Source organism: Mesoplodon bidens (genome assembly GCF_964165515.1).
Source record: "Mesoplodon bidens genome assembly, chromosome: 2".
Classification (NCBI taxonomy): Eukaryota; Metazoa; Chordata; class Mammalia; order Artiodactyla; family Ziphiidae; genus Mesoplodon; species Mesoplodon bidens.
The window spans coordinates 151,769,130-151,785,142 of record NC_138177.1 but is presented as its reverse complement, the minus strand read 5'-3'; the positions used below and the strand labels follow the sequence as shown (position 1 = coordinate 151,785,142).

The window sequence follows — 16,013 nt, the reverse complement described above, 5'->3', positions numbered from 1 at the left end:
AGGGCCACAGACGTGTGGCAGGGGGATGGGGGCTGCTACTTTGCCACAGGACGATTTAGGGATGGGGCAGGGAGAGCCTTGAGAGAGGGGAGTGCATATATATATATATACAGGCGTCAAGGCGTGGAGGTAGGTGTGAGGGAGCCGGCGTGTTGAGGAACCAGTGGGCTGCCCTGTGGTTGGATCCCCACGGTGAGAAGAAAGGACGCAAGGCTGAGTGGGCTGGGATGAGAAGGGTCAAGGCATCTGGACCTGCTCTCCCACCGGGGGCCCCCGGGAGAATGGTGAGCAGTGTTGTGCTCGGGGCCTGTGCCTAGGATGTGTCTACGAGGCTGCCCTTTACAGGGCTGTGGAAGGCCAGGTGAGGAGTTGAATCTGGACACACACCTGAGGCACTGGAGCCATGGGTGGGGGCTTACCTGGGCGATGAGGATGCCGACGACGATGCCCAGCTGGTGCAGGGTACCCAGGGCCCCACGAAGGTCTGTGGGGGACACCTCCCCCACGTACATGGGCACAAAGCCAGTGGTCAGGCCGCAGTATACACCAATGACGAAGCGACCCAGGATCAGCATCTCAAAGGACTTGCCCAGTTTTGAGAAGCCCATGAGCACAGCAGACACGAAGGTCAGCAGGTTCACCATCAGCATTGAATTCCGCCTGGGGGGCAGGACGGGGAGGAGGTCACAGGTCAGGCAGGTCCCTGGACACCCCTGGAGGCCCCAGGGGCTGGGTCATAGGTAGACCCTAGGACAGCCAGGGAAGGCCCCCCACCTCCCACTCCCTGGGCAGGGCCAGGACCCCTTCTGCTCACCGGCCAAAACGGTTAACGAAAAGGCCCACAGAGAAAGAGCCAATCATGCCCCCCACGGAGAAGATGGCCACAGAGAGGGACCAGAGCGTGGTCAGTGTGGCGGCCGAGATGCGCTCCCCATAGCGGTGGATCCACGTCTGGTTGTAGAACTCCTCAATCACCTGCAGGAGCAGAAGCAGCCTGGTGGGCGAGGCCAGGACCCAGTCATCCTTCTCCCTTGCACTCCCCGCCTCAAAGAGGACCATTTTGTCACGGGATGCTAGAGGGGGCCCAGGGGCCCAGCACCAGGCCCAGCCCCAAACTCGCTGCTTTCTTACGCCGGGTGCCGCCCCTCTTGTGGGCCTCAGCCACCCACACCACCGAGGGAGAGTGGTGCCGGCTCTCATACCTCCCCCAGGGGTGGTTTCCAGTGCCCTGTAGTTTCACGCGCTCAACAGGACTTTCTGGGGATGATGGCAAGTGAACAGTGGTGGAAGTTCAGGCATAGCAGAGAGAGGCTCAGAGACAGAGTGCTTCTTCCCGCATGCCCCTCCCCAATCCCCCTTGCTGGGGAGGAAATACAGCTGGACAGAGGCCCTTCGAGGAAGGGAAGGGCAGGCTCACTTTGCACGCAGGCCTGGTGTGAGCAACTTGCACACAAATGCTTGTGAGACCCACGCTGCCACTTTCTATCCCCCAGGCCCAGCCCCTCCTGGCTGGCCTGGGAGTTCCCCTCTGAAGGACCCATGGCCTCGTCCCCTCTCCCAGGTGCCCAGTTGGGCGGTACAGGGAAAGCTACAGACTAGGAAGCAGTTCCAGGAACTGGAGACACCTGTCCTAGAACAGGCCTCCCGCTAGCCCTGCCCCCACCAAAGGGAGGGCCTGGCTGGCCCAGGCCCAGGAATGTGGCAGGCGGGCAGCACTGGTTCTGCTTGCTCACACTCACCCCTCCTCTCAGGCGACACAGATACATGCCCAGTGCCTCGGGACAAGCCAGACCCACCCAGCCACATGCGCAGCCACAGGCCCACCGTACCCAGAAACAGCCTCCTGTGTACACATGCCATCACACACTCGCGCTCACGTAATCTGAATAGTCCCGACTTCAGCCAGTCACGAACCTGCATGCCCCTCTTCCCCTCCCCACTTGCAGCTCAAACTCAACTCCATGCGAGCCCAACCCATCTGGCACCCCTCCCCACTGCAAGTTTGTGTGCACCAGGCAATATGCAGCCTCTCATACAGTACGATCTCCACTGGCACAGCTCTTGGCCCTCCGTAACCCTCCCAAGCTCCAGGGGTCTGGCAGAAGAGGAGGCTGTGGGTAGCCACAACTGCCAAAGGGGGAGCCAAGGCCCGCAGTCCCAGGAATGCCCACTGAGTTATCTACTTGTCTGTCCCAGGGAAGCTGGACAGCTCAGGGGTGAGGAACCTGGATGCAACCAAGTTCAGACCCAGCTCTACCACTCATCTCCAGTGTGACCGAGGGCAAATGATTTCATCTCGAATGACATTAGCAAGATCCACTTCATAGTGTTGCGGGGAGTTAATGAAACACCCTTGGCAGTGCTCACACGGTGCTTGGTACCACCACTGAGCTGAGGGACCCCACCACGTTCCGGTACTGACCCAAGGGCAGTGCAGGTCACTGACAAAGGCTAACAGAGCCTGCGTGCCATAATTCAAAGTCAAGGCTCCTGCCAGACATCAGTCCCACCTCCCCACCTCCCCACCTCCCAGCATCTCTACCTTTGCCCTATGCACCCTTTCCCCCACTTCCACGGTTACTCCTCCTGGAGGGCCCACCTGCCTTCCCACGCAGAAACCTTCTGAGATCCGGCTCAGAGGGTCCCAAGAGTCTGTCCTCCCTGAGGGCAGGGACCCCAGTGGATTCACCCCAGGGCCTGTCCCAGAGCTGGTGCAGGGGTGCCTAGCAAGTGGATGGAGGAGCAATGAAAGGGCCTTAGGCTTCCCTCCTAGCAGCCCTTGCTTCTGCCAGGGGCAGAGAAGGCAGGTTTCAACAAAACAAACACAAAGTGCTTGTGTTCTTCAAGGGACAAAACCAACCCCAGAGGAGGACTGGTTGGGAACAGTGATGCTCCACTTATCAGGCTCTGCAGAGAGCAAGCTGTCCTGGATAAGGGACCTGCCCAGATAGATGGCCCTCACCCCTTGGAGGGCCCATCATCTGGCTGGAAATCTTTCTCCCTCCTGTCCCTCACACTCTGCCGCCCTGAGCAACCAGACCTACAAGCAGGCTCCGGGGCACTGATGTCCTTGGGGCTCTCTACAGGGGCAAGGAGAGGTGTTTGCCCCAGATGACACTTAATTTTTGCGTGCTGTAGTTCTCAGGCTCACCCCCTGACCCCTGTGTTTCAGATGCTTGTCTCACAGAACTCTCCACATCTCGTTTTAAAATTTGCCAAGTCGGCTAATGGAACTTGTCTGAATTGTATGCAGAGCCAATACGTGTAGTATTTAGGCAGTAAGTGCTTACTACCTAAATGGGTTTAAGGGTGTGAAGCTGAGGTCTTTAACCCTCTCCTTGGGATCTGGCTGGAGATGTTGAGGAACCCTGTGTAAGTGAGGTGTTACCAGAGCCTCCCCAGTTAAGTCTCCTGCATGTGGTAACAAGTCAGAGGGGCCAAACCCTGGCCACGGCTAGCTCCTTGATGGCTCCTGAGCCCCTTGCTGCTTAGACCACTTTATGGGGTTGAGGGACGGTGAGCAGCCAGCAGTGTCCACCTTGGCCCCAGGCTCATCCTCTTCACCCCCCAGCAGCACTTCTTGGCCAAGCCGAGGTTGCCCACTGGGTTCCTGCCTCTTGATCTGGTGCTTGAGATTTGTGGGCAGAAGCTAAGTGTGGTTTTCCTTTCCTGCGGGCAGTGTGTGGGCTCTCTGTCCTCTCCCCTCGGGTCCATGCCCTGTGTGGGGGGTGAAGCTGGCCCTTGGCCCAGGAAAGGCGGTGGGTCCCTGGAGAACAGGAGAACCCTGCGTGGGGAGAAGTTCTGGGGTCACCTCTTGCACCCAGCCGCTGCCTTAAGCATCATCCAGCAGTGGCTGGGTGCCCGTCATGGAAGAAGAGCCTCCCTACTGCTCTCCTCCCTTAACAGGATCCCACAGGCCCGGTCTCCACAGCGAGCTTCCCGGCGGCCTCCTCAGCCCCGGCTCACGTCTGAGGCGAGGCCTCACACATGCTGCTTCTGAATGCTCTTTCCTCACACTCTGGTTACAAGCCTGGGAGCTACCCTTGATCCTGCCCCTGCCCCACATGCAGTCACTCACCAGGTCCTGTCCATAAAATTCTACCTCCTAATCGGTCCTCCTCTCTACTCACGCAGCACCTGCCCTGGCTCTCACCTGGATTCTGCTCCTGACTCCTCCCATCCACCGAAGCCAGATTCCGATTCCCATTATTCCCTGACTTGGCAGTCGAGCCCTGGACATTAAGTGGACCAGGCTCAGCCCTCCGTTTGTCTCTGTTCCCTTCCCAGCCCATTCCCAACCCCTCTCCCTGCCAAGGGTCGGTGTGAGTGCACGCGTGCTGGGGAGAAAGGGCAGGCCCTGGTCAGCCATGGCATCAGCCTGTTGGAAGTCGAGGGGCTATTAGAGCTCTTTGTCCAAGCATCCCCTCATTGAACCTAGAGGGCAGAGGCTCACTTGGCGACACTGTAGGGGCCAGCATGGAGAAGCAGGATGGCCCTGGGCAGCTGCCATCCCTTGGACTGAATGGTTTCCAGTAAAGAGCTATTCCTCATCCCAGCAGTTCTCCTGGGGGTGAGGGTGGGGAGAGGCTTGTGTCATGTCTGTCATCCCCCCTCCCTTCCCTGCCTGGGTAACTGTGGCTGAAGGACCACACGTCTGCCTGTCTAGAGCGGAAGTTCTGACTTCCTCTGTGTCAGGGCAGCGTCTGTAGTGAGGCTGTGGGTGTGAGGCGGAGCCCACTGCCTGGCACATGGAGTAAGCTGTTCCTTGTGTCACTGTTCTCTCAAGGAGAGAAGCCATCTTCTTGAGAGGAACATTAAAGACAGAGTTCCATTTTTAAATTACTGCAAGACAAAGCATTAACCTAGGAATTTATAGTACAAGAAAGAACCTGAAGGAACTAGAGGCTTGCCTTGGGCAGTAAAGCTCGATCTTCAGACCTTGCTGGCTGCCCCAGGCCGAGGGACCCAGCAGGTCTGCAGAGCCCCAGGGCACAGACTTCAGCTCAAGGGAAAGAAGAGCTTTCTAGGCTTCAGAGGATGAGATTACCCATGTTACAGATAATGAGTCCCCTGTCAGCAGGGAGCATACAAGTCAAAGTTTGGATCAGGGATTGATATAAACAATTTATTTAAAAGGCTAGATAGAAAATATTAGAGTCTGCTGACGACATATGGCCTCTGTTGCTTATTTTTCTTCCCTTCCCTCCCTCCCCCCCCAACCTTTTAAACACGTAAAACCCATTCTTGGCTCATAGGCCATACAAAAACAGGCTGCTAGCTGGATTTGGTCCCCCTGCCAAGCCGTGTTCTAGAATTCCAGACCACTGCCAAGAGAAGGGGTATATGTTTTGGAATTTCTGGCTGCTCTCCACGTCTTCCCTGGAGAGGCCTGGTCTCCTTGATCAGCGGTCCCCAACCTTTTTGGCACCAGGGGCAGGTTTCATGGAAGACGGTTTTTCCACGGACCGGGGGTGGCGGTGGGCGTGATTCAGGCGGTAACGCGTGCGGTGGGGAGCGGCTGACCCACCCGCCCGCCGCTCACCTCCTGCTGTGCGGCCCGGTACCGGTCCCTGGCCCGGGGGTTGGGGCCCCCTGTTCTAGATCCTGAGAGGGAATCAGCTCTCTCTCAGCCCTTTCTTCTCTCTCTTAGATATACTGTGGGGATGAAGGGGTTAAACAGCCGCCCAAGCTTTGAGATCCAGTCGGGAGGAAGAAAGGGCCAGCTTGTCCAGTTCAGCCCCTCAGCCTGGCTTTGACCCCTATTTCCTGTTCCCTACACACCCCTCCCCCACAGCTGGGGCTGCCCCCGCCCCTCAGCCCAGGTGGTATGTCTCCATAGCAACTCAGCCACGCCCCAGGGTCAGCTGGGAGTTCCGGAGACAGATGCTACAGGTGGGGCTGGACAGATAACTTCTGGGTTCCTCAGGGCCTCTCCCTGGGGCCTGGTGAAGAGGCCCAGGCAGCCAGATGGAGCTAGAAGCTGGGCCCCAACCCCAGAGCAGATGATCGGACCACCCTGGCTGCTTTGGCTGCTTTTCTGGAAGAGCCTTGATAGGGCTTCTCTCCAAGCCTTTGCTCTGACCTCCTCACTAGTCCCTGGCCTCTGGGGTCTCCCCTGCAAACAGAAGGATCTTCATTTCCCCTGCTCACAGCTTTTCTCGTCTCCCCACCACCCTCAGGATGAAGTGTCTCTTCCCACCCCACATGGCAACGCCCCCACGCTGCCTGGGCACCCCCCACCTCTGCACCTTTGCTTTGCTGCTGCTTCGCCTTCTGCCTGGTGAGCTGTTGGTCACTTTCCAGAGAACGCGCCATTCCTCCTCTGGAGAGCCTTCATAACCTCCTCTTCATTACTGCAGTGGTTCCCAAACGGGCAATTTGCTCCCCCCACAATGTCTGGAGACATTTTTGGTTGTTACACTGGCAGTGGTAGAGGCCAGGGATGCTGCTCAACATCCTACAATGCATGGGACAGCCTCCATAATGCCAAAGAACGATCTGGCCACAAATGTCTATGGTGTTGAAAAAAACCCTCCTCTATGGGCCAGGCATCCTCTCCCTCCCCCTTGTCTGCTTACACCAGCCTGTCCGTGTTTCCATCACTGCCCCAGACAGCTAACTATGAGGCACTGTGTGCTCCCTCTAGACTAAACTCCAACAGAGGGACAGTCTGGTTCATCTGGGTCCCAGCACAGGGCTGGAGGTAGAAAGCATTGTCACTAATTGATAAGCAGGCCATGAACCGGAGGGGCTTAAGAGATGACGGAGCTGTGGCAGGGTGTCGTGGTGTAAGAGGCTGTGCAACTGTGTGTGGGAAACTGGGATGTCTGTGCGTGACTCAGCTTGAACTAAGAGCAGGAGAGAGCAGCAGGGTAGCAGTTGTTGGCATGTAAAAGGGGGTTTCGGTGCCTGTAAATGTAACTGCCATTTCTTCTGTGGTGGTCAAGGGCACGGGCTGGAGCCAGACTCCCTGGATTTAAATCCCAGCTCTGCCACTTACTAGCTGTGTGTCCTTGGTTTAATTGCTTAACATCTCTGTGCCCTAGTTTCTTATAAAACAGGGATTATAGTGTCTCCCTAGTGGGGTTATATTATATGGGACAATTGAATTATTGTTTCTAATGCATTTGGAACAATGCCTGGCACGTGACAAGTGAGCTGTAAGCTGTGAGAGTCCGTATAAGCGGAGATGGGCGAAGGGGAGAGGGGGCCCAGAGCTCTTTGGATCTAGGCAGAGATAAGGAGAGGCTGCCTGGAGCCTGGGCTGGGAAGCCCGTCTTGCCTCCAGTACTTTCACTCACCAAGCAGGTCGTCCTGGGCAGACCTTGCCTGCTCTCTAGACCAAGTTCTTCCTTTGGCAAACAAGGAACGTTGAGCCTGCGGACTGTCAGGCCCCTTCCAGCCCAAGTGGTCTGGTTTCTGAGGATGCCTCAGACATGCCTGACACTGTCCCTTGGCCAGGAACTCATGGTTCCTCAATGGCCTTTAGTCACCTCTGTTGGCAGCTCAGCCATTTGGGGAGGGGAGAGGTAGTTCTCTCCACTCAGTATGATGGTCAGGATGCCCTTGCTCATTTATCTGCTCTCTGTGTGGCTGGGCTCCCCTCCTCCCCTGCAGAGGCCGGAGGCCTGGCAGGGATGTCGTCATCAGGCATGAGGCCTGGCGTCCATCTGTAACTCAGCCTCTCACTCTCCAGGTGACCTCTCTCAGCCTCGGTGCCTCCTTTATGAGGGGAAGATAACCCCGGCCCCACCCACCTTGTGGGGCTGCTGTGAGGAGGTTACTTATTAGGAAGTGCTTTGTAAACATTTAAGATAATGTTATGATTAATTAACCACTTCCAAGAGGAAGCCCTTTGGGGCCTGTTTTATGGAGGAGACCAAGGTTCTGGTAATTAACAGCAGTACTGGCACCCTCACCTCTAGTGGGGCAAGGTCTCCATTAGCAAGTAGGCCAACCTGGCCAGCACAGTGCAGTTTCCTAAGGGAAGTGCCTCTAGACAGACAAGGGGGGGTCGGCCTGCTCAGCGCGGGCCGTTAGCAATTCCCCATCAGTGGAACACTTCATGCCACCGCATCTCTGCACAAGCCGTTCCTATTGCCTGGGATACCCGCCCCTCCTTCCCTCTGGGGCCCGATTTGCCCTCAAGGTCTAGCACAGCTGCTAACTCCTTCACGAAGCCCTTTCTGTCTCTCCCATCAGCCCTACCCCCAGCATTAGTCATTCCTTTCTCTTCGTTCCCATAGCACCGAGAAGCCCTCCGTTAGTCATGTACCAAAATGTTCACTGCAGCTCTATTTACAATAGCCAGGAGATGGAAACAACCTAAGTGTCCATCATCGGATGAATAGATAAAAAAGATGTGGCACGTATATACAATGGAATATTACTCAGCCATAAAAGGAAACGAAATTGAGTTATTTTTAGTGAGGTGGATGGACCTAAAGTCTGTCATACAGAGTGAAGTAAGTCAGAAAGAGAAAGACAAATACAGTATGCTAACACATATATACGGAATCTAAGAAAAAAAATGTCATGAAGAAACTAGGGGTAAGACGGGAATAAAGACACAGACCTACTAGAGAATCGACTTGAGGATATGGGGAGGGGGAAGGGTAAGCTGGGACAAAGTGAGAGAGTGGCATGGACATATATACACTACCAAACGTAAAACAGATAGCTAGTGGGAAGCAGCCGCATAACACAGGGAGATCAGCTCGGTGCTATGTGACCACCTAGAGGGGTAGGATAGGGAGGGTGGGAGGGAGACGCAAGAGGGAAGAGATATGGGGATATATGTATATGTATAGCTGATTCACTTTGTTATAAAGCAGAAACTAACACACCATTGTAAAGCAATTATACTCCAATAAAGATGTAAAAAAATAATAATAATACTGCGGCTTTTCCCAAGGGGTCTCCCCTCCCCACCCCGCCCCTGCACTCTGGATGGTTGAATCTTTGGAGGGCAGGGACAGGGCCCGGCTCTGACCATGTGTCAGGCAGCTCCCTGAGTGCCAGGGTGAGCCTGCTGTGTTCTCGGCTCTCTCTCTCCCCCCCATCTAGGGCAGTGCCTGGCATAGTCCACGTTGAGTGACGGTGTTGGCACAATCACTGGGCTGTCCCAGGACAATGGCTTTGGTGTTTCCCGAGGCACGGCCGTCGGCTCTGAGCCCCGCTTTCATCTCTTCCTCTAGTGTTGTCCTCTCCCCTCTTCACATGTTAAGTTTATCACGTTTGCTCCCGGTTGGGAAAACTACGGCCAGGCTTATGAGAAGTGTCTGTAAAGTACAAGAGTAAACAGGCGGAGGAGTGCCTGAGGACACACCCCGGAAACGCCACGCAGGTCTCTCGCCTAGGTCCTCAGAGGCCGGCTGCCCAAGTGACCTTTGGACAGGTGCTCGGAAATGCTCCTATAAATGTTTACCGCTGGGCCCTCTGTGCTGCCCGGACCCCCTGCCCACTGCCCCGCCCATCTTCCGCTGTAATTCTCACCTTTCGCCTGTTTCTGATTAGATGGGAAGTCCCAAGAATTCGAGAACATCACTCTGGGTTTGTCCACGTCTGCACCCTTGGAAGTGTCTTAGTCCCTTCCGGCCAAATGCAACCCCTTTGCCTCTGCTCCACCACCACCGGCCTCCTGAAGGACCACCCCCCTCCTTATCTTCACCCTCTCCTCCTCTGCTGATTCCTTACAAGCCATTTAAAAATGAAGTCTTTGGGCTTCCCTGGTGGCGCAGTGGTTGAGAGTCTGCCTGCCGATGCAGGGGACACGGGTTCGTGCCCCGGTCCGGGAAGATCCCACGTGCCATGAAGTGGCTGGGCCCGTGAGCCATGGCTGCTGAGCCTGTGCTCCGCAACGGGAGAGGCCACAACAGTGAGAGACCCGCGTACCGCAAAAAAAAAAAAAAAAAAAAAAGAAGTCTTCGTATTAAAAAAAACCTGAGCCAGACAACCCCTCTGGCGACCACCCTTCTTTCTTCCTTTTCTACTGAGTCCCTTGGAAGGGCTGTCTCTGCTCTTCCCCCATCTCCCTTCTCCCTGTTCAACCCACTGCAGGGAGGTCTCTACCCACAGGACTCCACTTGGACAGCCTTTGCCACGGCAGGGTCACTGGAGGGTCTTTTGCCTTCGGCAATATGGAGCTGATCTGCCCAGGTCAGCCTCCGGAGCACCGGATAGCATCCCTTCACTCCGTCCACATCCGAGTGCCTGTTCCTATGGACGGGCACTGCTCTAGGGACGAAGGACATGGCCATGGACGCTCATCCTCAGGTGCTTCCATCCTTCCTCTGGCTCAGAAGGGTCTCGTCTCCTGGCGTAGAGGTACCAGCTCTCCTCCTCCTTCCCAGGATCTTCCGTCAGTGGGTGTGCTCTCCAGGGCTTGACCCTTACTTCTCTTTTTACTCTGCAGTCCCTCTGGGAGATCCTTCTCTATCACTATGGATACTGGTGACCAACCTATCGGTCTTCTCCCACTGACTACCCTCCAAAGAAACAGACACCCGTGTCCAAGTGCTTGTCCGCTGTGTCACCAAACCTCAGTTCCTGCATATCCCACGGCACCTCCCTGCTCTGCCCCCAGACCCACATCGCCCAAGCCAGAAACCTAGAAGCCAGTTTTAAACCCCACTCTCTCATCCTCAGGCTGAACTGATGACCAGCTCCTCCTGCCCATTCTTCCTACTCGGTGTTGGTTTTTCTACCCCTATTACAACAACAGCCTTCTCACGATTTCCCTGTCTCTAGTTTCACATTCTGAGACCCATCCCACTGCACCAGATGCCTGAATCATTTTCCTAAAATGCAAATCTGATCCTGTCTATCCTCTTCAGTGGACTTCTGAAGTCCACACTCCCCAGCTCGGCCTACGCATTGGTGCCCACGTGCCCATTCTCGCTGTGCCAGTGGCTGAAGATTCTGCAGATGAAACTACCGACCACAAGAGCCCTTTGTGGGCAGCTTCTGGCTTACCTTGTCGCCCTCCCATCCTTCTCCCTCCTCCCATTTACCCTAGTGACACACAGACTTTCTTTCCTCTGGGCATTTTATCCCCACCTGTGGGCCCCTGCTTACCACAACCCTGTTCTGTTTCTGGAAAACACCTCTATCCTGTTCTTAGAGTCCTAGTTCTGTCACTGTGCATAACTCACTATGTGATCACAGTCAAGTGATCACCCCTGACTGTGATCACATAATCCAGTGCTTCTCATCTTTTGACTGCACATTAGAATCAATTGGGGAGCTTTAAAAATTTGATGCCCAGACAGCATCCCAGACCAATGATGTCAGATTCTGTAAGTGTCAGGGGACACTTACTGATGTGCAATCAAGTGGAGAACTCAACTTCTCTCTAAGACTGTACACACTTTGCATCTGTAAGGATTCCCAAAGGGAGCCAGCTCCGAGGCACACAGCTTGGCAAGATCTGCTCAGAGCACTTAGCAAAAGCAGGGCTGGGAACTGTTTCAAGCATGGGCCCACGGTTGCCATTTCCCGCAAGCTTGGAAAAACCCCGTCACGTCCGCTGCAGCTGAGCATGACTCAGCAGGCCTGGCCGCTCTGGGGACCTGCTCCCCAGCATCGGGCGTGGCCCCCATGGCCACCCTCCGCCTATTTGGAGGAGGCCCAGCTCCCCCAAACAGGCCCCAATCCTCGGGAAGCAGCCACACTCACTTCCTGGCCTCACCTGTCTGGACCATGAATGTGGCCTTGACAGGATGGTCCACTCTCATTTTGTCCTGCCCGGGAAGGTACAGACTTTTAAGCTGACCATGTGGCTGGTCCAGAAGACAGCCTGAGGTTGTGTAAACAACAGAGTTTGGCTTCTGACTCCACCATCCCCTAGCTATGTGACCTTGAGCCCATTGGTCATTTCACCTGCCCTGGGCCTCGGTTTTCCGGTGTATAAAATGGAAATCACCGCCCGACCTAATGAATGTACACAACAGGCCTGGCGCAGAGAAGGGACTCGTTACAGTCTCCTTTCCCGCCCCCATCCTCTGCTCTCCTCCCCAGAGCAGTGGGCTGGCTACGCTGGAGGCCCTCACTGGGGCGCCTCCCAGTCCTGACACTCCAGTGAGCACGTGAGGACAGATCTGGGTTGTGCTGTGGGGAGAAGGGAATAAGCGCACACTTGCACCCCTCCAGTTCCCTAGGGCAAGACGCCGTTTTTGCTTTGCCTGGCCCGGGTCCTCCAGGGAGGTAGACAGTTTCAGCCTAGAACGGGCTCCCTTACAAGGGAGTGTGCTGCATGTGGATGGGTGAGAGCACGGGCTCGGGGACCACCTGGTAGGGAGGGCGCCAAGGCAGACTGGTGTCGTATACCAGCTCCATCCCTGACTAGCTGGTCATGCTGGGCAGGTTCTGGCCATTGCCCGCACCTACAGGGTAGGAGTGGGCACGGCTGCCTGCCTGCCTTAGGGCTCGGTGTGAGCAGGTGAGAAAAGCACCATGGAAGCCCTCTGTAGCCCCAGAGGGCTGCACGAATGCAGCACCACTACACCGAACACAGCTTCAATTTTTACAAATGTCTGTGTCGGGTGGGAGGTTGGTCAAGGTGACTTATAAAGATCCCGTGGATCTGTGGGCCCCAAGATTCCAAGGCCAAAGCTAAGAGTCTCTAACCCGTTCAGGGCCAGAATATTGGCTGGTAAGGCAGATGGTGAGTTGATGTAAATGACTCCAACGTCCAAGAGGCAGGGTGAGCGTGCGTGTGTGTGTGATGGGGGCAGGGGTGCACAGCAGAGCCCTCTGGTCTCGAGAAGCCTAGGATGGCACAGCACTCACCTTCTGGGGGGCATTGATGACTCCAGTGTTGTAGCCAAATTGCAGGGAGCCGAGCACTGCCCCTCCCACAGCCAGCATGAGGCGGCCTGTCAGCTTCTGCGGAGAGAAAACCCCACACTGTTAGAGGCACGTCAGGCCCAGGTTACTAGAGGGCAGGGCCTGGGCTGGCAGGTTCCCTCGTTCAGATAGCTTGCCTGACTCCTGGCACCACACCAGCCCTTCTCTGAAGAAACCTGGCCACTTCCCAACCTCAGGTGCCCAAACCAGCCCTGCCAACTTCTAGACACTGGGCTGGCCAGACTCGTTCCTGGGGAGAGAGGGTAATTAGGGTCTTCCCCCTCTCTGTAGCCAGGGCTTGGCATTCTCCGGGGTCTCATTCCCCTGTTGAAGCCATGCCTGGGCTTGAGGTGGCTCCAGACTCTCTGGCTGGGAGGCCCAGGAACCAAGGCAAGGGGGACCCAATTACGTGGGAGGAGTGGCATGGATGGGCGAAGTGCCCTGGATTTGGAGCCCAAGATGCTGGCTTCTAATTGCAGCCCACCTGCCTCCTTGCTCTGTGAATTCCAGCAGGTGAGTCCCCTTCCCCACTCCTCCCGGACCGTCTGTTTGCTTGTCTGCAAACCCTCGCCTCCATTCACAGGGCAGATACTGAGGCAGAGACAAGTTCCAGCTTACTCAGGGGTCTGCAGAGAGCCAGGCTGAAGCTCGGGACAACCATCCCCAGACCACGAGCTTCCCAGGGTTGTTGGGACACAGATGACATACCAGCCAGGAATGTGCTTTGGAAAAGTACATGACACAAGGCGAGTAAGAGTGCTGGGTCAAGGTGTTTCCAATGGGCAAAGGGCTGGGGGAGAAAAAGGGCAGTGGGATTCTGTCACCTGGAAGCCAAGGGCCGGAGGCGGCAGGCAGGGAGGAGGCCAGCAGGCAGGAGGGCCCGGGGAGAGCAAGGTGCCCTGCTAGGGAGAGGACTTTCGTTTGCTTTTAAAATGAAGAAGCCAAGATGTATGACAGTTAAGGCAGGCCCTTAACTGACCAAAAGAACGGGGCCCGGGGGGAGGGATGCCAAAGAAATGACGGGCGGGCATTCACCAGGTGCACCACACGGGGCTGGGCACTGGAGGGGAGGGGTGGAGGCACAGATCCTGAGCCGCACCTACCTGTGGAGGGGAGAACCTCAGCTTGGCGATGGCCTTGGTCTCCCCCGACCCCGGAACCCAGAAGCAGCCCTGACTTCAAGATCCTCACAGATAGCGCTGGGCTTAGCTGTTAATCAGACACATTCCTAGTATGGTCTTTTCATTCTCTAGAAGCCGTCAGGCCAACGATTGCGAAAGCTAAGGTTCTCACGTCAGAGGCTAAGAGGAAGGTTTCAGCCAGCAGGAGTTCAGAGCCCATTCCTTGTCAAGGGAGAGCTGGATCCTTCCTTCCCACAGGCTCCTTCCTGGCCAAACTCTGGACATTCATCCTAGACGCTGGGGCTTTCCTCCCAGCAGGCTGCACTCCCTGTAAATCCTGTCTGTCACGGCCCACCCTGCCCAGCACCCCTCAGAGCCTCCCTCTCAACTCCTTAGGGAGCCTTCAGACCCAAGGCTGTTGGTTCCGAGTGGGTGGTGAGCACCTGACAGGCCTCCTCTGGTGGGCCCCGGCAAAGCCCAACTCCTTGGGTGACCACTGGGATTAAGTAAGAGGATGTCACAAGGACGGCATGACAGCGGCTGTTGAACCCCTATGTGGGGACTTTCTGCCTGGTGAGTCACATGTGTCACGGCTCAGGGTTGGCCTTGAGGTTGGCCATTGTCTGATACTAATGGTATACAAGGTATATATTTTTCTAGTACACACTCAAATAAATATAAAACTAGCAATGCAAACCTATGATTTGAAAAAATGTGGCATAGCTATATAATGGAGTACTTAACAAAGAAAAAGCTCTTTAGGTACTGATTTGGCATACTCCCCAAGTTATATTAAGTAAAAAGCAAATCTTCAGAACAGTGTGTTGTATGCTACCTTTTGTGTGGGGGAAAAAAAAAAAAAAGCTAGGATGGGGGAGAATATACACATCTACTTCCTTAAAAGAATGCACAAGAAAGGTAACAGTGTACCTTGGGGATCTGGGTGGCAGAGGCAGGGTAGAAGGGAGAATTTCCATTTTATATCCCTTTGTACGCTTTTGAATTTTGAACCACATGAATGTATCACCTATTCAAAATATTTTTTACAAGCCCTGTGGTTTCATATTATTTAGAACACAGCAATTTAAATAAAAATAGAAGTGAAAAATGATACATATGATATGCAGATCTGGTAAAAATCGTGCCCTTGCATGAATGCCCTCGCAGAAGGGGCTCTGCTGGGAGGCAGTACTATTACTACAGCCCTGTCTCCAGTCTGGCTCTGGTGTGCCAGGGGTCTCTGGGCCTCTGAAGTCAGTCTTGGGGCCCTGCTGAGCAGCTGTGCCTCTGAGAGTGGGGGCTGCTGGGAGCCAAGGACAAAGCCCTCTGCTGGACTTTGCCACTTGGCAGGTCAAGGTCAAACTCTGCTTTAGAAAACCTGCCTACCCACCGGCTGGGTTATATCCACATCCACCCAGGCAGGCTGCTGCATCAAGAACTACTAAAAGGCTCAGTGACTCGTGCCCCGGGCCCCGGTCCTGACATCAAGGAAGAGGCATCAGGTCCATTGGGAAGGGGAGGCTAGTGTGGTCTGAGCTTCAACCGGGGCACTGCGGGAGCCCTGCAGGGACAGACTTGTAATTTTGCCTGGGACAATCAATCAAAGGTGGGTTCCTGGGAGGTGACACTGGAGTTGGGCCGTGAAGGACATGCAGGGAGTCTGCCAAGTGGAGAAGCGGTGGCAAGACTGCATTCCAGGTAGACAGAACAGTACGTGCAGGGGGAAGAAGGGGGGGCTCTGCAAGGCCGGATCTAACGGGGTGCTCAGTGTAGCTGGATGCTAGATCCAGGGGAGGAGCATGGCCCCCGCTCCTGGGTAGGCAAGCAGCACCCACCACCTCTCGCCCCCACCGCCCCCACCGCACCCAGCGTGCTCACGACAGGACTTGGAATCAGGAGACCCAGGCTGAAAGGCATCGAGCTGCTTCCCTCACCTTGGAGTTGGGATAAGTGGTAGCCCTGACTCTGGGTCTCAGTTTCTTCACATAAGAAATGGGGATAAGAGTGCCTTCCCTTAAGGCTTGCTGTCAAGCTCTGCATCATGGA

General features: G+C 55.4%; 2 protein-coding genes across 5 annotated transcripts in view; one reads left to right on the top strand and one right to left on the bottom strand.

Moving 5' to 3' along the window:
• Positions 1-16,013, bottom strand: part of SLC2A1 (solute carrier family 2 member 1) — a 29,234-nt gene that overhangs the window by 4,413 nt on the left and 8,808 nt on the right. The window contains exons 2-4 of the mRNA XM_081225818.1: positions 12,790-12,885; positions 815-975; positions 420-660 (exon numbers count right to left, since the gene is read on the bottom strand). Of these exons, the coding sequence (XP_081081944.1) occupies positions 420-660; positions 815-975; positions 12,790-12,885 (498 nt within the window). The remainder of the gene's footprint in view (positions 1-419; positions 661-814; positions 976-12,789; positions 12,886-16,013) is intronic.
• ZNF691 (zinc finger protein 691) overlaps positions 1-16,013 on the top strand; it is an 80,348-nt gene that overhangs the window by 60,478 nt on the left and 3,857 nt on the right. Inside the window, exon 6 of one of the 4 annotated variants that reach the window (XR_014015193.1) lies at positions 4,135-4,645. The exons of the other annotated variants lie outside the window; for them this stretch is intronic. The gene's annotated coding sequence lies outside the window, so the exon portion shown is untranslated. Of the gene's footprint in view, positions 1-4,134; positions 4,646-16,013 lie in introns of those variants that run through there. 4 annotated transcript variants of the gene reach the window in all.